This window comes from Heptranchias perlo, chromosome 16 (assembly GCF_035084215.1).
Source record: "Heptranchias perlo isolate sHepPer1 chromosome 16, sHepPer1.hap1, whole genome shotgun sequence".
Classification (NCBI taxonomy): Eukaryota; Metazoa; Chordata; class Chondrichthyes; order Hexanchiformes; family Hexanchidae; genus Heptranchias; species Heptranchias perlo.
Window position 1 is genome coordinate 62,221,294 of NC_090340.1, and position 23,053 is coordinate 62,244,346.

Sequence of the window (23,053 nt, forward strand, 5' to 3'; positions counted from 1 at the left end):
CTGCACAAGGAAAAACAGAACATTTCTTGGCTTTTTAAAGGGGGAAAAACATCATGGCTAGTAAGTGGTTACCAGACAGTGCAAAATGGCTCAAAATGTTCCATCAGGCAAACTGACTGTATCAGACTCGATTGTAAATTTCTGTATCTGTGTATCCATGTGTTTATGCATTAACCCTTCTGCGTACTGAACAGTTTGTAATTTTCAAAATAAGCAAAATTTTATATGCAGAAATTATTTTAAGTACACTTTTGATATTCTAAAACAAAATTTGACAGGTTTCACTGCCAATATGGCAGAATATTTTTGAATTTACATGAACCTGGAAATGATGCTGTGATACTGTATGAGCACTGTATCAAATTCCTTCGCCTGTTAATTTACAGACCCTTATTCTCTGAACAAGCTAAATAAAGCGAGCAAAATCGTCCTATTATCATTTTATTCACTTCGGTAAAGAAATCATAAATTGTTCGAAGGCTAAAGTCTCATAATTTGGGGAATCTTTATAATAGTTGTGATTAAACAAGCATAACTCAATTTGCCATTCAACAGCAATTAAACTGAGAGCTTCAGTAATCTCAACAAACTGACCAGAGCCAGTTTACAAAGATGTGGAGATGCCGGTGATGGACTGGGGTTGACAATTGTAAACAATTTTACAACACCAAGTTATAGTCCAGCAATTTTATTTTAAATTCACAAGCTTTCGGAGGCTTCCTCCTTCGTCACCTGTGGGAGTTAACAGTGCTCCTGAAAGTCACCGTCTTTATGCTACCGGGTACGGTAGCATAGTGGTTATGTTACTGGGCTAGTAATCCAGAGGCCTGGACTAAAATCCAGAGTCATGAGTTCAAATCCCGCCACGGCAGCTGGCGAATTTAAATTCAATTAATTAATTAAATTCAATTAAATAAAAATCTGGAATTAAAATACTAGTATCAGTAATGATGGCCATGAAACTACCGGATTGTCGTAAAAACCCATCTGGTTCACTAATGTCCTTTAGGGAAGGAAGCCTGCCGCCCTTACCCGGTCTGGCCTATATGTGACTCCAGACCCACAGCAATGTGGTTGATTCTTAATTGCCCTCTGAAATGGCCCAGCAAGCCACTCAGTTGTAAAATCTCGCTACGAAAAGTCATAATAAGAATAAAACCGGACGGACCACCCGGCATCGGACCACTAGGCACCGGACACGACAACGGCAAAACACCAAGCCCAGTCGACCCTGCAAGGTCCTCCTTACTAACATCTGGGGACTTGTGCCAAAATTGGGAGAGCTGTCCCACAGACTAGTCAAGCAACAGCCTGACATAGCCATACTCACAGAATCATATCTTTCAGCCAACGTCCCAGACTCTTCCATCACCATCCCTGGGTATGTCCTGTCCCACCGGCAGGACAGACCCACCAGAGGTGGCGGTACAGTGATATACAGTCAGGAGGGAGTGGCCCTGGGAGTCCTCAACATTGACTCTGGACCCCATGAAATCTCATGGCATCAGGTCAAACATGGGCAAGGAAACCTCCTGCTGATTACCACCTACCGTCCTCCCTCAGCTGATGAATCAGTCCTCCTCCATGTTGAACACCACTTGGAGGAAGCACTGAGGGCAGCAAGGGCACAAAATGTACTCTGGGTGGGGGACTTCAATGTCCATCACCAAGAGTGGCTCGGTAGCACCACTACTGACCGAGCTGGCCGAGTCCTGAAGGACATAGCTGCTAGACTGGGCCTGCGGCAGGTGGTGAGCGAACCAACACGAGGGAAAAACTTACTTGACCTCGTCCTCACCAATCTACCTGTCGCAAATACATCTGTCCATGACAGTATTGGTAGGAGTGACCACCGCACAGTCCTCGTGGAGATGAAATCCTGTCTTCGCACTGAGGACACCATCCAACGTGTTGTGTGGCACTACCACCGTGCTAAATGGGATAGATTCAGAACAGATCTAGCAGCTCAAAACTGGGCATCCAAGAGGCATTGTGGGCCATCAGCAGCAGCAGAATTGTATTCCAGCACAATCTGTAACCTCATGGCCCGGCATATTCCTCACTCTACCATTACCAACAAGCCAGGGGATCAACCCTGGTTCAATGAGGAGTGTAGAAGAGCATGCCAGGAGCAGCACCAGGCGTACCTAAAAATGAGGTGCCAACCTGGTGAAGCTACAACTCAGGACTACATGCATGCTAAACAGCGGAAGCAACATGCTATGGCCAGAGCTAAGCGATTCCACAACCAACGGATCAGATCAAAGCTCTGCAGTCCTGCCACATCCAGTCGTAAATGGTGGTGGACAATTCAACAACTAACGGGAGGAGGAGGCTCTGCAAACATCCCCATTCTCAATGATGGCGGAGTCCAGCACGTGAGTGCAAAAGACAAGGCTGAAGCGTTTGCAACCATCTTCAGCCAGAAGTGCCGAGTGGATAATCCATCTCAGCCTCCTCCCGATATCCCCACCATCACAGAAGCCAGTCTTCGGCCAATTCGATTCACTCCACGTGATATCAAGAAACGGCTGAGTGCACTGGATACAGCAAAGGCTATGGGCCCCGACAACATCCCAGCTGTAGTGCTGAAGACTTGTGCTCCAGAACTAGCTGCGCCTCTAGCCAAGCTGTTCCAGTACAGCTACAACACTGGCATCCACCCGACAATGTGGAAAATTGCCCAGGTATGTCCTGTCCACAAAAAGCAGGACAAATCCAATCCGGCCAATTACCGCCCCATCAGTCTACTCTCAATCATCAGCAAAGTGATGGAAGGTGTCGTCGACAGTGCTATCAAGCGGCACTTACTCACCAATAACCTGCTCACCGATGCTCAGTTTGGGTTCCGCCAGGACCACTCGGCTCCAGACCTTATTACAGCCTTGGTCGAAACATGGACAAAAGAGCTGAATTCCAGAGGTGAGGTGAGAGTGACTGCCCTTGACATCAAGGCAGCATTTGACCGAGTGTGGCACCAAGGAGCCCTAGTAAAATTGAAGTCAATGGGAATCAGGGGGAAAACTCTCCAGTGGCTGGAGTCATACCTAGCACAAAGGAAGATGGTAGTGGTTGGTGGAGACCAATCATCTCAGCCCCAGGGCATTGCTGCAGGAGTTCCTCAGGGCAGTGTCCTAGGCCCAACCATCTTCAGCTGCTTCATCAATGACCTTCCCTCCATCATAAGGTCAGAAATGGGGATGTTCGCTGATGACTGCACAGTGTTCAGTTCCATTCGCAACCCCTCAGATAATGAAGCAGTCCGAGCCTGCATGCAGCAAGACCTGGACAACATCCAGGCTTGGGCTGATAAGTGGCAAGTAACATTCGCGCCAGATAAGTGCCAGGCAATGACCATCTCCAACAAGAGAGAGTCTAACCACCTCCCCTTGACATTCAACGGCATTACCATCGCCGAATCCCCCACCATCAACATCCTGGGGGTCACCATTGACCAGAAACTTAACTGGAGCAGCCATATAAATACTGTGGCTACGAGAGCAGGTCAGAGGCTGGGTATTCTGCGGCGAGTGACTCACCTCCTGACTCCCCAAAGCCTTTCCACCATCTACAAGGCACAAGTCAGGAGTGTAATGGAATACTCTCCACTTGCCTGGATGAGTGCAGCTCCAACAACACTCAAGAAGCTTGACACCATCCAAGATAAAGCAGCCCGCTTGATTGGCACCCCATCCACCACCCTAAACATTCACTCCCTTCACCACCGGCGCACTGTGGCTGCAGTGTGCACCATCCACAGGATGCACTGCAGCAACTCGCCAAGGCTTCTTCGACAGCACCTCCCAAACCCGCGACCTCTATCACCTAGAAGGACAAGGGCAGCAGGCGCATGGGAACAACACCACCTGCACGTTCCCCTCCAAGTCACACACCATCCCGACTTGGAAATATATCGCCGTTCCTTCATTGTCGCTGGGTCAAAATCCTGGAACTCCCTTCCTAACAGCACTGTGGGAGAACCGTCACCACACGGACTGCAGCGGTTCAAGAAGGCGGCTCACCACCACCTTCTCGAGGGCAATTAGGGATGGGCAATAAATGCCGGCCTTGCCAGCGACGCCCACATCCCGTGAACGAATAAAAAAAAAACTTCTCAGGTCCCTGGAAGCTTGGAAATTCAATTTTAAGGTAGTGAGTTGGACTTTGGTAATAAACTATTATTGTGGTGGTACAGTGCACTAGGGCAACAAGCATCATAGGAACAGGAGGAGGCCATTTAGCCCCTCGAGTCTGTTCCGCCATTCAATAAGATCATGGCTGATCTGTGATCTATCTCCATATACCCGCCTTAGCCCCATATCCCTTAATACCTTTGATTAACAAAAATCTATCAATCTCAGCTGTAAAATGAACAATTGAGTTAGCATCAACTGCTATTTGCAGAAGAGAGTTCCAAACTTCTACCACCCTTTGCTTGTAGATGTGTTTCCTAACTTCACTTCTGAAAGTCCTGGCTCTAATTTTTAGACCATGTCCCCTCGTCCTAGACTCCTCAACTAGTTTCTTTCTATCTACCCCATCAGTTCCCCTTAATATCTTGAAAATTTCCATCAAATCATCTCTTAATCTTCTAAATTCCAGGGAATACAACTCTAGTTTGTTCAATCACTCCTCGTAATTTAACCCCTGGAGTCCAGGTATCACTCAAGTAAATCTACGCTGCACTTCCTCCAAGGCCAATATATCCTTCCTAAGGTGCGGTGCCCAGAACTGAACACAGTACTCCAGGTCTAACCAGGGCTTTGTATAACTGTAGCATAACTTCCACTCCCTTATATTCTAGTCCTCCAGATATAAAGGCCAGCATTCCATTAGCCTTTTTGATTATTTTCTGTATCTGTCCATGACATTTTAATGATCTATATACATGGACCCCTAAGTCTCTTTGGACCTCCACTGTTTCAAGCTTTTCACCATTTAGAAAGTACTCTGATCTATCCTTTTTAGGTCCAAAGTGGATGACCTCACACTTGCCTACAATGAAATCCATTTGCCACAGTTTTGCCCATTCACTTAATCTATTGATATCTCTCTGTAATTTTGTGCTTACAATGCTGCCAAGCTTGGATATGTGGCTCTCTAGCCTGTCATCTAAGTTGTTAATAAATACAGTGAATAGTTGAGGCCCCAACAATGATCCCTATGGGACTCCACTAGTCACATCCTGCCAATTTGAGTACCTGCCCATTGTCCCTACTCTCTGTGGAGTAGGATGGAAGTTCACATCCATATTTTCCCATACGAAGAGATTATATTCTCAGCTAAGCTGGCAAAGGGAAAGTACAGTGCAGAGGCCAGAGATTTCCACACAGCAGGGACAGAAACATCAGAAGAAGTTACCTCAAGTTGCTGTTCCATGTGTCCATGGATTAAAGAACAGAAATGGGAGAATGTCATTTACCTACTATTTTGGTTGGGGATGATGCATGGCCCAAAAATAAATAAATAATCAAACACCTTGGACAAGATGGGGAAGAGGAACCATGGAGCTTCCAAAAATTCGACCTCAGTGGATCAGTTCTCTCTAAACCTGACTCAGGAGCTGTTAAGTCAGTACTTCTGAGTGACTGTCTTGAGCACAAAAGGGGTCCTCCTCAGGTCATGGCTGTGGCCAAGCTACATTGTGTCCTCAGCTCAATTCGGCATGTGCAATTTCCATCAGAGGTCACAGGATGACAATCAAGGCTGGGAACACTGGTCCATCTGTATTGTTAGCAATGCCCACAAGATATTAAAATAAGTAGGTGGGTGACTTAAACTGCACCTAATGTATACTGGTAAAACTGATCCAAACTCTATTTTTGTTGTTGGTATTGCGAAGTTTGTGCAGGGGCAATGTAGGCATCAATGCTAGTGTGCAACCTAAAAAGTCGTATTTTCTTTCCAGGTTTCTCCCCGGTATTGTGTTGCATGCATTACTAATACACACCTCAATCTGACAGTTTGGGTGCACAAATATTTGTATGAATATAGTCTATCGCTATTCTTACGGATGATAAACTGATTGCTTACTTTTGTCAGTTATAGTACTGTCTCTGTAACAGGTTAGTAACTTCTTAAGTTCCTTTTTGTATCTATCCTCACATTCTTGAATCACTTTGTGTCGATCACATTTGTAGGGGCAAGACTGAAGAATTTTGCTGAAATTCCTACTATTCAGAGATGCTGCTACAGTTGAACAACCTATTAAAGATTAAACAAGATAGATGAGAATTTTCTTCAAGGCAATGTATGCACCAGGCATCTTTTACTAATTAGAGTTTAGAATTTTTTATTTTATTGGACTACGGCCACTGAAAGCTGAAATAATTATGGCCCAGCTTCCTTGACAGCTCAACTGGTAAAAGCAGAATCAATTGCATCATACAGATCAGAAGGTGCAGATCCGATTCTCACTCTGTGTTCAGTTAGCTGACGTTGGCAGGAATGGCAGCTGGGTTGGAGGGGTGCTACAATTGGCCTCTGAGTCCCTAGGTTAGAGGGGGGATAAATCAGGACAGGGTTCCCGCTGTCAACTGCCATTTAGTGACCCCTGCTAGAATACGTGAATGTGTGCGTGTGTGAATGTTGGTAAGAAAGGTAAGAATGGACTCGCCTTACTCATGAAGAATGGTCAATTGGGTGAGGTGTCAGTGTGCCTGATGCCCGTGGACCCATACTCCATTGCCTTCATGAGGGGACAAGAAAAAAACTGTGTCACAGATGGGGAAAGGGACAACTGCTGATGAAATATGCTATTGAAGGGCTCTACCAGAGATATTAACATATCACTCTTTTCTCTTTCAGATGCTGACTAACCTGATCTGCATTTCTAGCATTCACTGTTTTCGGTTCCAATTTTCTCCCCTCCTTTCCTGAACGCACAGACTTTTGCTAGAGTACGGTTCTATGGGTAACAGCCACTCACTGGTACCTCTCTGAAGCACTATTCTTTATATGTGTGCCTAGGCGATGAGTGTCAGGAGGTTATCCAACCATGGCAGTATCACAACTGTGCCTAATCCTGTCTTTTCACCCAATGACCACACACACATTTCTAGAAGGGATTACTACTTTGCAATAAGGAGTTGGAACCCTAGTTCATTTTGCCTCCCTAGACCAGGGATGTTACGGCTAATTGTAGCATCCTAATTGTCATTCTGGCTATAATCGGCTAACTCAGCAAATACCAGGAGTTGAAAGCGGCAGGGTGGATTTTTTAACCTGTTAGCAAATGGATGTAAAGTGGATGCAATTGATCGGAAATATAGGTGAAGATTGGTTATTCTATATGATTTCGCTACATGTTGTATCGCCAACTGAGCCATTTATTTTTATTTTATATTTCCAGCATTCGCTGCCTTTCTTGCACTGTCTACCAGGAGGCAACTTTCCAGTTTGGATCCATTGTATGTTCCCTATCAGTCTGGGGGTGGCAGAACTGCAATCTTCTTGGTGGTTGAGAGTGTGCATGTGTGGCAATACAGTCAAATAAGCTGTCTGGCAACTAGGGTTGCTTAATTTGGGGGGGGGGGGCGGTGATGGAGACCCAGGATCATGGATCGCTACCCTCTTTTTCCTGACCTTTGCGCCTGGGGTGTAGACATTCCCCAAGTGCTAACCCAGGAAAATTAGCCCCAATATTCCTTAGTGGATAGGCAAATCTAAGCCATCCTGTCAGATAACTCAATTTCTATTAACCAGATTACAAAGTACAGGGGAATAAGAGACCCAAGAAAAATGTTGCAATAATTTAAGACATGGCACATGTTAGGGAAGGTAAAAGTAAAACTTAATAGTTTGAAAGTACATACCTGAACATCGAAAATCTAGGCTCGCATTAAGTGAAGGTGCAGGACTAGTAATAACACTACTGATTTCATTATCAATTAGATCTGAACACAGAATCAATGGATCTATAAAAAAGGAAGACAATAAGATATTGAAAACACTTATTTTTATATTTTACTCCTCATTAAAAAAAAAGTTGTTTTCTTTTTTAGTCCCTCGTACCATCTGACTGAAAGGGTTCACAACACGTTGTGAAGTTCTTGTCAGTACCACTCTGGATCCGGAAGCCAGCAGGAGCATAAGAATTTCTTGGGTCCATCTTCTCTCCCTCCCTCTGGACCAAGCACACCCCCTTTCCAGTGGTACAACCTGAGATTAGGAAATTGGTTGGAGGAAATCAAGGGCACAACCAAGTCCTTCAAGCTTATTAACTGCTCCAAATCAGTTATCTTGGTGATGTTATCAACACTTAATGCTAAACTATATAACTGAAAACTAATAGTCATTACTAGATCATTAATCAAGAAGTCACAAATCATCATAAGAGGTTTGAGTTGAGATCACAGCCTTTGAACTCATACCTACTACACAAAGCACACAGGACTGAGAAAAGAAAACACAGCCTCAAAATAGAATAAAATAATCTTCAAAAACTAGAGGATACAGTGTTAATATATAATAAAAGAAATAATGACATGTACATACTACCGATTTCATTATCAATTAGATCTGAACACAGAATCAGTGGATCTATAAAAAGGAAGCCAATAAGGTATTGAAAATGGTTATTTTATATTTTATTCCTCATTTTAAAAAAAAGTTTTTTTCTTTTTTAGCCCCTCATGCCACATGACTGAAAGAGTTCACAACTCGTTGCCAGGTTCTCTGCCAATACCACTCTGTATCCGGAGGCTAGCAGGAACATAAGTATTTTCTGGGTCCATCTTATCTCCCTCCCTCTGGTCCAAGAACCCCACCACCCCATCCCCAGTGGTACAGCCTGAGATTAGTAATTCAGAAGCTCAGCTAGTTAAAATAATAAGTAGCTAAACCATACAGACCAGATTGTTCCCAGTCTCTGCTTGGTTAGTTGATCTCAGCCAAGGTGTGATAGAAGTGCTAACAGCTGGTTGAAGTGCCCTGAGGTTACAGAGAGCAAAATCACCCAGAGTCACACCATTGTCATCACCTAATCAGGAGCATGAACCTCAGCCAATTTTCCCCTTCCACATCTCAGGGATACCAAAGCGAACTTAAGCATCTTTTGTTCCCTTGCTAAGATTGGCTAACTCAGACCAGCAGTCACACCTGGGATCTGATCTCATTGGCTCAATGCCACACTATGTGGTGCATTTACAAATAGGCTTAAATATGATTTTACAGAGAAATCTACCTGTATCTACTGCTTTGGAATGGTCCAGGTAATTACTATATACACATGGATTGCTATCACAATGGTAGGACCCACACCAGGTAGCTATGTGTATGTGGCCTCCTCTTAATGTTAGCTTTTATTAACCACTTAGGATTATTCACGTTGCTTTCCATTCAACTTGGAAGTTTTCAATGAGCTATCATCATTCTGTTTTAGATCTAAAAATGCTCCATACCTATGTAGTTCTGTTTGCTTCTCTTTCTCTTAACTGGAGCAGGTATTTTGAATGAGTCCTGGCTATAAAAGGAAAAACAATCATGAAAAACAGCGATACTTAACTTGGACTTAAAAAACAAAACGGTAATATTCATAGATCTAAAAAGAATCACTGCACTAGAAATTTTATTGGATCATATCTATTAAAAATCTTACTTCTGCACACATTTACTGCCTGCATCACTTGACTTCCTGTTAGAATCAGAGAATGGTTAGTGCATGTGAGGAGGCCATTCGGCCTGTTGAGTCCATGCCAGCTCTCTGCTAAAGCAATCCAGCTAGTCCCACGCCTCCGCCCTATCCTCGTAGCCCTAGAAATTTTTTCCCTTCAAGTATTTATCCAGTTCCCTTTTGAAAGCCACGATTGAATCTGCCTCCACCACCCCCTCAGGCAGTGCATTCCAGATCATAACCACTCGCTGTGTAAAAAAGTTTTTTCCCATGTCACCTTTGGTTCTTTTGCCAATCACTTTAAATCTATGTCCTCTGAGTCTTGACCCTTCCGCCAATGGGAACAGTTTTGTTCTATCTACTCTGTCTAGACCCTTCATGATTTTGAATACCTCTATCAAATCTCCTCTCAACATTCTCTGCTCTAAGGAGAACAACCCCAGCTTCTCCAGTCTATCCACGTAACTGAAGTCCCTCATCCCTGGAATCATTCTGGTAAATCTCTTCTGCACCCTCTCTAAGGCCTTCACATCCTAATGTGCGGTGCCCAGAACTGGACATAATACTCCAGTTGTGGCTGAACCAGTGTTTTATAAAGGTTCATCATAACCTCCTTGCTTTTGTACTCTAAGCCTCTATTTATAAAGCCCAGGATCCTGTATGCTTTCTTAACTGCTTTCTCAACCTGCCCTGTCACCTTCAGCGATTTGTGCAAATATACCTCCAGATCTCTCTGTTCCTGCACCCCTTTTAGAATTGTACCCTTTAGTTCATATTGCCTCTCCTCGTTCTTCCTACCAAAATGTATCACTTCACACTTTTCTGCATTAATTTCATCTGTCAAGTGTCCGCACATTTCACCAGCCTGTCTATGTCCTCTTGAAGTCTATCACTATCCTCCTCACTGTTCACTACCCTTCCAAGTTTTGTGTCATCTGCAAATTTTGAAATTGTACCCTGTACACCCAAGTCCAAGTCGTATCCATGCTGCCACTGCCCCTTTTATTCCATGGACTTCAACTTTGATGACAAGCCTGTTGTGCGGCACTTTATCAAACGCCTTTTGGAAGTCCATATACACCACCTCAACCGCATTGCCCTGATCGACCCTCTCTGTTACCTCATCAAAAAACTCAATTAAGTTGGTTAAACACAATTTGCTTTTAACAAATCCTTAATTAATCCACACTTGTCCAAGTGACTGTTAACTTTGTCCCGGATTATTGTTTCTAAAAATTTCCCCACTACCAATGTTAAACTGACTGGCCTGTAGTTGCTGAGTTTATCTTTACACCCTTTTTTGAACAAGGGTGTAACATTTGCAATTCTCAAGTCCTCTGGCACCAGCCCCATATTGAAGGATGATGGAAGATTATGGCCAGTACTTCCGCAATTTCCATCATTACTTCCCTCAGCAACCTAGGACGCATCCCATCCGGACCCGGTGACTTATCTACTTGAAGTACAGCCAGCCTTTCTAGTAATTCCCCTTTATCAATTTTTAACCCATCCATTTTCTCAACTACCTCTTCATTTCTACCCTGTACACCCAAGTCCAAGTCGTATCCTATTCTATGATTCTATTGCAGGCAATTGGGACTAGCTTAGTGGTATAAACTGGGCGACATGGACATGTTGGGCCGAAGGGCCTGTTTCCATGTTGTAACTTCTATGATTCTATGATTTACTGTGATTTTGGCAGCATCTTCTTCCTTGGTAAAGACAGATGCAAAGTACTTTTAGTACCTTAGCCATGCCCTCTGCCTCCATGGTATGGGGAGAGAGCGGGAATATGGTATTGAGATAGATGATCAGCCATGATCATATTGAATGGCGGAGCAGGCTCGAAGGGCCGAATGGTCTACTCCTGCTCCTATTTTCTATGTTTCGTGCGTAGATCTCCTTTATGGTCCCTAATTGGTCCCACTCCTCCTCTTACTATCCGTTTAGTGTTTATGTGCCTATAGAAGACTTTTGGATTCCCTATTATGTTAGCAGCCAGTCTATTCTCATACTCTCTCTAAGCCCCTTTTATTTCCTTTTTCGCTTTCCCTCTGAACTTTCTATATTCTGCCTGGTTCTCACTTGTATTATCAACCTAACATCTGTCATAAGCCCCTTTTTTCTGCTTCATCTTACTCACTATCTCTTTCGTCATCCAGGGAGCTCTGGTTTTAGTTGCTCCATCTTTCTCCCTTGTGGGAATGTATCTAGACTGTACCCGGACCATAGAAACATAGAAAATAGGAGCAAAAGTAGGTCATTCGGCCCTTCGGGCCTGCTCCACCATTCAAAATGATCATGGCTGATTGTCTAACTCAGCACCCTGTTCCCGGTTTTTCTCCATATCCCTTGATCCCTTTAGCATTAAGAAATATATCTATCTCCTTCTTGAATACATCTAATAATTTGGCCTCCACTGCCTTGTGTGGTAGAGAATTCCACAGGTTAACCACCCCGAGTGAAGAAATTTCTCCTCATCTCGGTTCTAAATGGCATACCCTGTATCCTGAGACTGTGACCCCTGGTTCTGGACTCCCCAGCCATCGGGAACATCCTCCCTGTGTCTAGTCTGTCTAGTTCTGTTAGAATTTTATATGTTTCGATGAGATCACCTCTCATTCTTCTAAACTCTAGTGAATATAGGCCTAGTCGACCCAATCTCTCCTCATACGTCAGTCCTGCCATCCCAGGAATCAGTCTGGTAAATCTTTGTTGCACTCCCTCCATGGCAAGGACATCCTTCCTCAGATAAGGAGACCAAAACTCCACACAATACTCCAGATGTGCTCTCACCAAGGCCCTGTATAACTGCAGTAAGACATCCCTGCTCCTGTACTCAAATCCTCTTGCAATGAAGGCCAACATACCATTCGCCTTCCTAACTGCTTGCTGCACCTGAATGCTCGCTTTGTGTACAAGGACACCCAGGGCTCGTTGCACATCCCCTTTTCCCAATTTATCACCATTCAGATAATAATTTGCCTTTCTGTTTTTACAACCAAAGTGAATAACCTCACATTTATCCACGTTATACTGCATCTGCCATGTTCTTGCCCACTCATCCAACTTATCTAAATCACATTGGAGCCTCTTTGCATCCTCCTCACAGCTCACATTCCACCCCAGCTTTATGTCATCTGCAAACTTGGAAATGTTACATTTAGTTCCCTCATCCAAATCATTGATATATATTGTGAATAGCTGGGGCCCAAGCACTGATCCCTGCGGTACCCCACTAGTCACTGCCTGCCACCCAGAAAAGGCCCGTTTATTCCTACTCTCTGTTTCCTGTCTGTCAACCAATTCTCAATCCATGACAGTATATTCCCCCCAATCCCATGTGCTTTAATTTTGCACACTAACCTCTTGTGTGGGACCTTATCAAAAGCCTTCTGAAAATCCAAATACACCAGATCCACTGGTTCTCCCCTATCTATTCTACTAGTCACATCCTCAAAAAACTCCAGTAGATTTGTTAAGCATGATTTCCCTTTCATAAACCCATGCTGACTTTGTCCAATCCCGTTAATGCCCTCCAAGCGTTCTGTTATCACATCTTTTATAATGGACTCTAGCATTTTCCCCACTACTGATGTTAGGCTAACTGTCTGTAATTCCCTGTTTTTTCTCTCCCTCCTTTTTTTAAATAGTGGAGTTACATTTGCCATCTCCTCTTTAAAGGCTGCCCATTGTTCAACTACAATTTTGCCTGCCAATCTTTGATTCCAATTTACCTGGGACAGATCCGTTCTCATCGCATTGAAATTGGCCCTTCTCCAATTGAGTATTTTTACATTAGAGTGGTCTTTGTCCTTTTCCATACCTAATCTAAACCTTATGATACTATGATCGCTGTTCCCTAAATGTTTCCCACTGACACTTGCACCACTTCATTTCCCAGAACTAGATCCAGTAATGCCTCCTTCCTCATTGGGCCAGAAACGTACTGGTCAAGAAAGTTCTCCTGAACATACTTCAAAAATTCCTCTCTCTCTTTGCCCTCTACACTATTACTATCCCAGTCTATATTAGGATAGTTAAAGTTCCCCATCATCACTACTCTATGGTTCTTGCACATCTCTGTAATTTCCCTGCAAATTTGCTCCTCTATATCCTTCCCACTAGTTGGTGGCCTATAGAATATCCCCAATAGTGTAATGGCACCTCAATTATTTCTTAACTCTAACCAAATAGATTCTGTCCTTGACCCCTCCAGGACATCCTCTCTCTCTAGCACTGCAATATTCTCCTTAATCAATACTGCCACCCCCCCTCCTTTCTTTCCTTCCCTTTCTTTCCTGAACACCTTGTATCCAGGAATATTTAGTACCTAATCCTGCTATTTTTTGAGCCAGGTCTCCGTTATCGCCACAAAATCATATTACCATGTAGCTCACCAAACCTGTTTACTGTGCTTTGTGCGTTTACATACATGCACTGTAAACCTATCTTAGCCCTTCTTGTATTCTCTTACTCTGATCCCACCTAATACCGTACTATTTCTTACTCTAGCACTAATTGTCTCTCCCAATCCATTGTGCACCTTGTTTCTCCTTTCCAATGCTACATCCTGGTGCCCAACCCCCTGCCAAATTAGTTTAAACCCTCCCCCACAGAACTAGCGAATCTCCCCGCAAGGACATTGGTCCCAGCTTTGATGAGGTGCAACCTGTCCAGCCTGTACAGGTCCCACTTCCCACAGAACTGGTCCCAATGCCCCAGGAATCTAACGCCTTCCCTTCTGCACCATCTCTCCAGCCACGCATTCATCTGCTCTCTCCTCCTATTTCTATACTCACTAGCGCATGTTGTCACATTTTTGTCACACTTTTTGTGTCAACTTTTTCCCATTATAAATTCTTATGCCCACATACATAATGGGTTTTGTCTATGTAAACTCGTCACTCTGATCTGAGTTCCCACAAATCAATGCAATTGCTTTCTGAAATTTATTTCCATCTAACATTTATTTCTAGGTTTAAACAAAATAAAATTATTCAAAAAAAATCACAGAATTCACACCAGCATGATTAAACTGACCTATAGAATTGTCTTTTGTGTCTTTTAATGCCTTCATTCAAGTTTTTATTTGAAGGCCTCAGCCTCTCCCAAAAGCCTGGGCTTGGATTTGATATTTTTGTCCAGAGCTGTAACTCTGAATTGAATTTAGATTGTGCAGCCTGAGCATGAGCCATGCACCTAATTTTCCAAGATGCACCATCATTGATCAGTCAGCGGTACTGATGGTGTACTTTTCTTTATCTTCTATGAGTTTTTGCTCAAAGGTTTTCAAAATGATTTGAACTAAAGCTATTTAACAAATTTCAAAATTTTTATTCGGTAAAATTTTTATTTGAGTGTTTTTTTTGACAGTATTGGTAGGAGTGACCACCGCATAGTCCTTGTGGAGACCAAGTCCCATCTTTACACTGAGAACACTGTCCATCGTATTGTGTGGCACTACCATCGTGTTAAGTGGGATAGATTTAGAACAGATCTAGCAGATCAAAACTGGGCATCCATGAGGCGCTGTGGGCCAACAGCAGCAGCAGAACTGTATTCCACCACAATCTGTAACCTCATGGCCTGGCATATCCCTCACTCCTCCATCACCAACAAGCCAAAGGACCAACCCTAATTCAATGAAGAGCGTTGAAGAGCATGCCAGGAGCAGTACCAGCCGCACCCGAAAATGAGATGCCAACCTGATGAAGCTGCAACACAGGACTAAATGCATGCTAAAGAGTGGAAGCAGCATTCTATGGACAAAGCTCTGCAGTCCTGCCACATCCAGTCATAGATGGCGGTGGACAATTAAGCAACTAATAGGAGAGGGAGGCTCCATGAACATCTCCATCCTCAATGAAGGCGGAGCCCAGCACCCAAGTGCAAGTCAAGGCTGAAGCGTTTGCAACCACCGTCAGCCAGAAGTTCCGAGTGGATGGTCCTTCTCAGCCTCCTCCTGAGGTCCTAACCATCACAGATGTCAGTCTTCAGCCAATTCAATTCACTCTACATGATATCAGGAAATGGCTGAGTCCACTGGACATCGCAAAGGCTACGGATCCCAACAATATCCTGACTGTAGTGCTGAAGACCCGTGCTCCAGAACTAGCCGCGCCTCTAGTCAAGCTGTTCCAGAACAGCTACAACACTGGCGTCTGCCCAATAATGTAGAAAATTGCCCAGCTATGTCCTGTGCTCAAAAAGCAAGACAAATCCAACCAGGCCAATTAGAGTCCTATCAGTCTACTCTCAATCATCAGCAGTGAAATTCTAGTAAAATTAGTGCACAAAACCAAAGCAAAAGCATTTTTGTTTCATTCTAGATCAGGCAGTTTCAGTCTTATTTGAGACATAGAATGATGCTCATACTATTAGAAAGAAAAAAGTTGCCTTTACATAGAACCTTTCATGTCCCAAAGTGATTTATAGCCAATGAATTATTTTGAAGTATAGTTAAATGTATTGTAGGCTACATTATAATCACAAATTTAACATGCAAAATGTAGGTACCAGGTAAATATGTGGTTGGTAATTTTTTGTACTTATTTTCAGTGTTTTCTTCCAAAAAAATTTGGAACAGCTACAGCATACTGGAAAAAAATAAAAGGCCAACATCACCCTATATGCAGAACAGGAATACTGCAACAATGAAGAATTTAAAATAAGACCATAATAGTGTAACAACTGAGATGAGGTTAACCAATCAACAGTAAAGCCATCACCATTGCTCAGGAGAATGCTTTCACTTTGACACTTTTGTAATTCTGATTGCAGGAGAGCAGCATCCATGCACCAACTCCCTCCAATCACATCGTTAAAACCTTACCTACAAAGTTGCCAAATATGGCACCTAGCTGGCTGACTGAGTTCCTCTTCTCCATGGCTTATCCATGGCTATCATCAAGATTATAATCTTGCAGTATTGTGATGAGCAGGAATCCTGCCCGATATTTCACTGCCTAGTCCAGGAGCACTGTGGCCCATTGTACATGCTAGGTGAGTAAAGGATTGGGTTTGGCTGTGATATCCTCCATAATTGGATAGCCTGTTGGTACTCACTGTCAAGGCTTGCACATAAATAATGGCCACTTGGGTGAGGGACTAGAGAGTCCTGTTTAATATTATCCCTTGAGGGTGTCAATGCCTTCAGCAGAGGAGGGAAGATTAATAGAGATAAAACCAGAGAAATAAAGCCAATCACCAGTAAAGTTGAAATCATATAAACTAAGATGAAAAATATCGTAGTGAGAGTCTCAACAAAAACTAAAGTTAAAATTTTTAGTGTTTTTGAAAAAAAACTAAATCTAGAAACCCTTGATATGGTACTGTTTATGCAACACTGCACATTCATACGTTTGCCTTCTTGCCATGAATGAAACCAGGCCTTTAAGATAAAATAGGGTATAATAAAGGTAAATCCAGAAAATTCCATCAAACTTAATTGTTAACGTATGACAAGTTCAAACTAGTAAAAGGCAAATTTAGGACCAATATCAGGCAGTTCTTCACACAAAGACTGATTAATACATGGAATTGAATCCTGAGTAGTGGAGGTGAAAACTCTGGAATCATTGAAGAAACAACTGGGTGTTGTAAGATTGTAGGATCTTTCCGGATGCATGAACTAAGATGGGTCAAATGTTGGGCCTTCCTCATCAGTGATTATCTTGTGAACTGCTGTTCCAGCTAAGATAAAAACAAACTGGTAATTGGATAGGGCACCCTTTTGGTTTATATGACTAGTGCTAGACCAGACAGTGTCCTTAACAACAATGCCATTGGGGGAGCAGATTTACAGTTCGCATCCATTGGAGCAGCAGTTTGGAGTACTTTGTACCATAATTTTAGGGTAGGATTGTAGTTCGTTCAGGTTTTTGCAAATTCTTTACCTTTCAAAGTAGAAATAATGGACTTAAAAAAACTTTGGATGTCCAGCTTACATTTTAGAAATTTCTGCACAGCCCATTCAAAATCTGGATCAAGTGGTTCAAAACCTCACAGCGAAGGGATAATCAGAAGGTAAGTGAAATCTCTCATACACCAGCTAGTGGCAAGTTATTGAAAGCTGCTAAAGAAAAAAATATATAGCATCTTTCATGCCATCAGGACATCCCAAAGACAGCCAATGAAGTGCAGTGACTGTTGTTCCGTAGGCAAGTGTGGCAGCCATTTTGTAACGAGCAAGATCCCACAAACAGCAATAAGATGAATGATCAATTCAACTATTTTTGGTAGTGTTGGTCCATTAGTACTGATTAAGGATCTCTTGCAAAAACATTAACCCATCTTTCTCTTTCAGATGCTGACCGACTTGCTGTGCATTTCCAGCACTTTTTTCTTTTAATTTCAAACTTCCAGCATTTGCAATTGTTCTTTTTCTTTTTTAAAACAGCTTTGCCATTTTTCCTACTTACCATTCAGAAGAGGTGCCATATCTCTTTTCACAATCTTGCATGTCGCTGGATTTCTGCTCTTTCCTTGATGCACTTGGTCTTGTAACTCCAGCCTCAGATACAGTTACTGGACGGTTAGTGAGCTTTTTACATTCCATAAAACAAAATCTTGCACCATGTTGCTGATCGGTTTCTGGAACCCTGTCTTTGTTCTGATTATCAGAGGATTCCCTAGGGCCAACGCTGCCAGCTGGAGCACTGGGCACATCATGTTGCTGGCTGTTTGCATCCCTTGCTTGGGCATTGGAATTCAGTTTGTTAATGACGACATTACCAAACTGAACGGCATTTGTATTTTCTCTAATTACCTCCTGTGGAACATCATCTTCCACAAATATCTGTCGCCTCACCTTTTCCTAAGGGAAAATAAAAGGACAAAAATAATTTGCTTCTCATTCCTCTACTATTCATTTTTGTTTGTTTCCAATAACTAAAGCTTAGGATAGTTTGAGAACAGGTATATAACATTTTGATATGACTACATTATGTAAATAGTCTCCCAACCCCACAGCTCAGTGAGTAAATGCATCACTTAGTTCCCTATTCTGTGCTGACTGAGCTGGGCCATTGGTGGACCCACTACTCCTGACCTAAGTGCTCCTGGGCGAGGCAGCAAAAAGTAGCCATGGTTTTCACTCCTGATCGCTATCCAGTGGGTTCAGTTGGAAAATGCGCCTGCATGAACATCAGGCGAGGGAAGGAACTGTTTTGGGTTGATTTCGATAGCCAAATGGCAAAATAGTACTGCAAACATCCACTGCCCTGGTTCATAATTGAAGAATGACCATTCTATTAGCTATTGGAGAGTGGTCAGCAGCTATGGCACTGTATATCAGCAGCAGTCTGTGCCATTAGGAAGAGCAGGGGAGAAAATTGGGGTGGGGGAAAAGGAAATTCAGTATTGTTGGACAATGGAATAACAGCACAGACTGGTGGGAAATGGTTTTGCACCCATCATTCCCCATAGCATCTATCTCAGATCTTTACCATCTCAATGTAGTGGGATATTGCTGGAGGATAGACCCTCCACACAGGGAAAGGGAGAATAAGAAAACAGAAAATTCAGAGGGAGCACTACACCCAAATCACTCTTTTGTAAATTCTATATGCCGAGTCAAAACAGAATTGAGAGTGAAGGTGGTTGCCCAGCAGCTTGGCTTTAGAGTGAGCAGATAAGGGAAGAAAATAGGGAGCATCTTACCAATATATATAATACAGTACATGAAAACAAAACACTGCTTAGTAAACAGTAAAGGATCTGATGTTGTCATAAGAATAAAGATCAACTAAATACGTGCCACACCATTAGACGCTGATCTCTGTGCTGACTTCTATTTTCTTCAGCTCTTGGGGATGAATTTATTGCAGGAATAACAGAATCCTCCTCCCTCTGTCCATTTACTGCATGACTGAAATCTAATTTTCTTTTCACTGGGGTAAAATCCTGAATTTTTGCCTGTCTTGTTCCACCAGTCCATTTATCCATTTTTGTATTATCCATGCAAGATTTATCCAAGGAATGCTGTTCTCCGTAATGTTTTATGGGCACATCTTCCTTTTGTTTAGCCATCTGGTCTGTTCCTGTGAGCAATGAATCACATGACTGAAATTTCAGGTTCACATGTGAATTTGGTCCTGTAGCTGTTTGGTGTGCATCTGTGTCTCTAGTGTTCATAATGCTGCTCGTAATCTGCTATTGGCAGGATTTAATAAAAAATAAAATTAATTAATATAAAAAGAGAAATCATTTTTTCAACTGTTTCATTAATACAGAGCCTTCGCCAGGGACAACACATCACATAAGAACATAAGAAATAGGAGCAGGAGTAGGCCATCCGGCCCCTTGAGCCTGCTCTGCCATTCAATCAGATTATGGCTGATCTTCTACTTCAACGCCATTTTCCTGCACCATCCCCATATCCCTTGATGCCTTTAATATCTAGAAATCTATCGATCTCTGTTTTGAATATACTCAATGACTGAGCCTCCACAGCCCCCTGGGGTAGAGAATTCCAAAGATTCACCACCCTCTGAGTGAAGAAATTTCTCCTCATCTCAGTCCTAAATGGCCTACCCCTTATTCTAAGACTGTGACCCCTGGTTCTAGACTCCCCAGCCAGGGGAAAACATCCTCCTTGCATCTACTCTGTTGAGCCCTGTAGGAATCACTGCTCATCGGTCTAGTAGATAAATGCAGTGCTTGGCGTGCTACTACGGTCTACAGACTAAAAGTTCCCAGGTTCAATCTCTATTAGTGTTGAGTTACCTGATCTCAGCCAGTACAGCAGCTAGGGTTCTACAATTGACCTCAGCATCTCTGGATTAGGAAAGGGGCAAAAATTAACTATGGTTCCCATTCCTGGTTATTATCTAGTACTGGAAGTGCTTATGTGGTAGAGGTTGGACAAGATGGGAGTGGGTTAGCTGTGATGCTTCCTCCTCTCCCATTCCCTCAACTGATTAGTCTGTTGACACACACTACCTAAGTTCACATATGTAAGGAATCTTACAACACCAGGTTATAGTCCAACAATTTTATTTTAAAATCACAAGCTTTCGGAGATTATCCCCTTCGTCAGGTGAATGAGTGAAAGGTTCTCAAATCGCATATCTTATATTAGGCTGGGACACCATCACACCAATCAAAAGGTGTCGTCGGTGTTCAAACAGGCCAGTCACGGAGAACAGTACGTCCCAGTACACTGAATATACATTGTGTCAATTACACAGACAGAGAGAAAGAGACCCAAATGGCAGAGAGAGAGTATTAAAAACAGATAACTTTTTTTTCCCTTTTGCTGGTGGGGTTACGTGTAGCGTGACATGAACCCAAGATCCCGGTTGAGGCCGTCCTCATGGGTGCGGAACTTGGTTATCAACTTCCGCACCCAAGTTAACCAAGTTCCGCACCCATGAGGACGGCCTCAACCGGGATCTTGGGTTCATGTCACGCTACACGTAACCCCACCAGCAAAAGGGAAAAGAAGTTATCTGTTTTTAATACTCTCTCTCTCTCTGCCATTTGGGTCTCTTTCTCTCTGTCTGTGTAATTGACACAATGTATATTCAGTGTACTGGGACGTACTGTTCTCTGTGGCTGGCCTGTTTGAACACCAACGACACCTTTTGATTGGTGTGATGGTGTCCCAGCCTAATATAAGATATGTGATTTGAGAACCTTTCACTCATTCACCTGACGAAGGGGATAATCTCCGAAAGCTTGTGATTTTAAAATAAAATTGTTGGACTATAACCTGGTGTTGTAAGATTCCTTACATTTGTCCACCCCAGTCCATCACCGGCATCTCCACATCATAAGTTCACATATGAAGAGCAGCCACTTGGTCAAGGTGGCTGCCAGTATTTGTGGAACCATAATCCATTTGCCAGCACCTTCAGGAGAAAAGGGGAGAATTCACCCCCAAGATTATTTTTTTAAACAAAGGAACTTGAGACTTCGTATGTTTGGAACCCTGCACATAGCATCATCACAGTGGGGAACTGTGGTGCTTTGGGCATGTGTTGAGCAGAAACTAGACATCCACACATTGAGGGAGGATAAACCAGAAGAGCTGTCCAGGATTGCCTCCTAGTGACCAGTTCATATAGACACAGGAGTTCTCGGAGAAGTTTGGCCTCTCACTCGCTCAACTGCACGACATGAGTGGCCAAGGAAGGCTGGGTGAGGGAGGAAAAAATAAAGAACTTACAGTAACTGGGGAAAGGCTCGAGAACATTTTTTGAGTATACCTTGAAGGTCTTCCATACTCCTTCTGTTACTAAACCCAACAGTACAAGATGAATTAACTCTGATAGTTGAAAGGACAAGCACCCAGAGTTAATGACTGTATCTGTTCATCTCTTTCTTGCTGTCAAGTTCAGTAAGCCAAATTTTTCAAAAAAATAAACACACACATTTAAAGGAAACAAAATCAGATGTCACAATTAATAACTGGTAGCACTTTGATTTTTAAAAGTGGTATGAATTGATGAGAGACCATCTTTAAAGACCATGTGGGTGGTATAATTGTCTCATGGACATAACATTACTTAAGGCAATACATAATTTTCAGGACATTTCATTTTAATGATCTGCAGGGGAAAAAATCTTCATTCAAGCTCAAAACAAGAGGATGATACTCTTCTTTTTGGAAGTTCTATCTCTTTTCTTTTCTCCCCTTCAATCCTGAAGCATTGACTCATGTTGGGATAGTTTTACAGACTGGCTGCCCTCTGGTACCTCACACAGATGACAATTCACATGTGAGCCTAGACAATGAGGCACAACGGGTAGACACCACAGCTAATCCTGTTCTTAAGAAATGTTCATATACATACACACACGCTTTCCAGTCGGGACACTGGGTAGTGATCACAATTGGGGATCATGGTTGATTTTTCTTGCCCGTAGCACGAGTTGCTGAAATTGGTAGTACTGTCACCAATGCCACCTCAGATGAGGTCAGTTAACTAATCACTGAGCTTATCTGTATGGCTCGGTGATACACTGCATGGTGCAATTACCCATCAGCTGAAGCACTGGGCACGATAATAGTATCATAGTACAGGAGGAGGCTATTCGGCCCATTGTGCCTGTGCCGGGTCTTTGAAAGAGCTATCCAATTTGTCCCATTCCTCTGCTGTTTCCCCATAGCCCTGTAATCTTTTCCCCTTCAATTTATCCAATTCTCTTTTGGAAGTTATTACTGAATCTGCTTCCACCACCCTTTCAGGCAGTGCATTCCAGAGCATTACAACTCGCTGCGTAAAAAAACATTTCCTCATGTTGCCTTTGGCTCTTTTGCCGATCACCTTAAATCTGTGTCTTCTGGTTACTGACCCATCTGCCACTGAAAACAGTTTCTCCTTATTTACTCTATCAAAACTGTTTGTGATTTTGAACATCTCTATCAAATCTCCCCTTAACCTTCTCTGTTCTAAGAAGAACAACCCCAGCTTCTCCAGTCTGTCCACATAA

The 23,053-nt window shown here is 42.9% G+C and overlaps 1 protein-coding gene across 1 annotated transcript in view; it reads right to left on the bottom strand.

Moving 5' to 3' along the window:
* The window catches only part of terb1 (telomere repeat binding bouquet formation protein 1), a 99,929-nt gene that overhangs the window by 39,271 nt on the left and 37,605 nt on the right, over positions 1-23,053 (bottom strand). The window contains exons 11-15 of the mRNA XM_067997589.1: positions 19,379-19,678; positions 18,068-18,431; positions 10,257-10,285; positions 9,402-9,456; positions 7,815-7,916 (exon numbers count right to left, since the gene is read on the bottom strand). Of these exons, the coding sequence (XP_067853690.1) occupies positions 7,815-7,916; positions 9,402-9,456; positions 10,257-10,285; positions 18,068-18,431; positions 19,379-19,678 (850 nt within the window). The remainder of the gene's footprint in view (positions 1-7,814; positions 7,917-9,401; positions 9,457-10,256; positions 10,286-18,067; positions 18,432-19,378; positions 19,679-23,053) is intronic.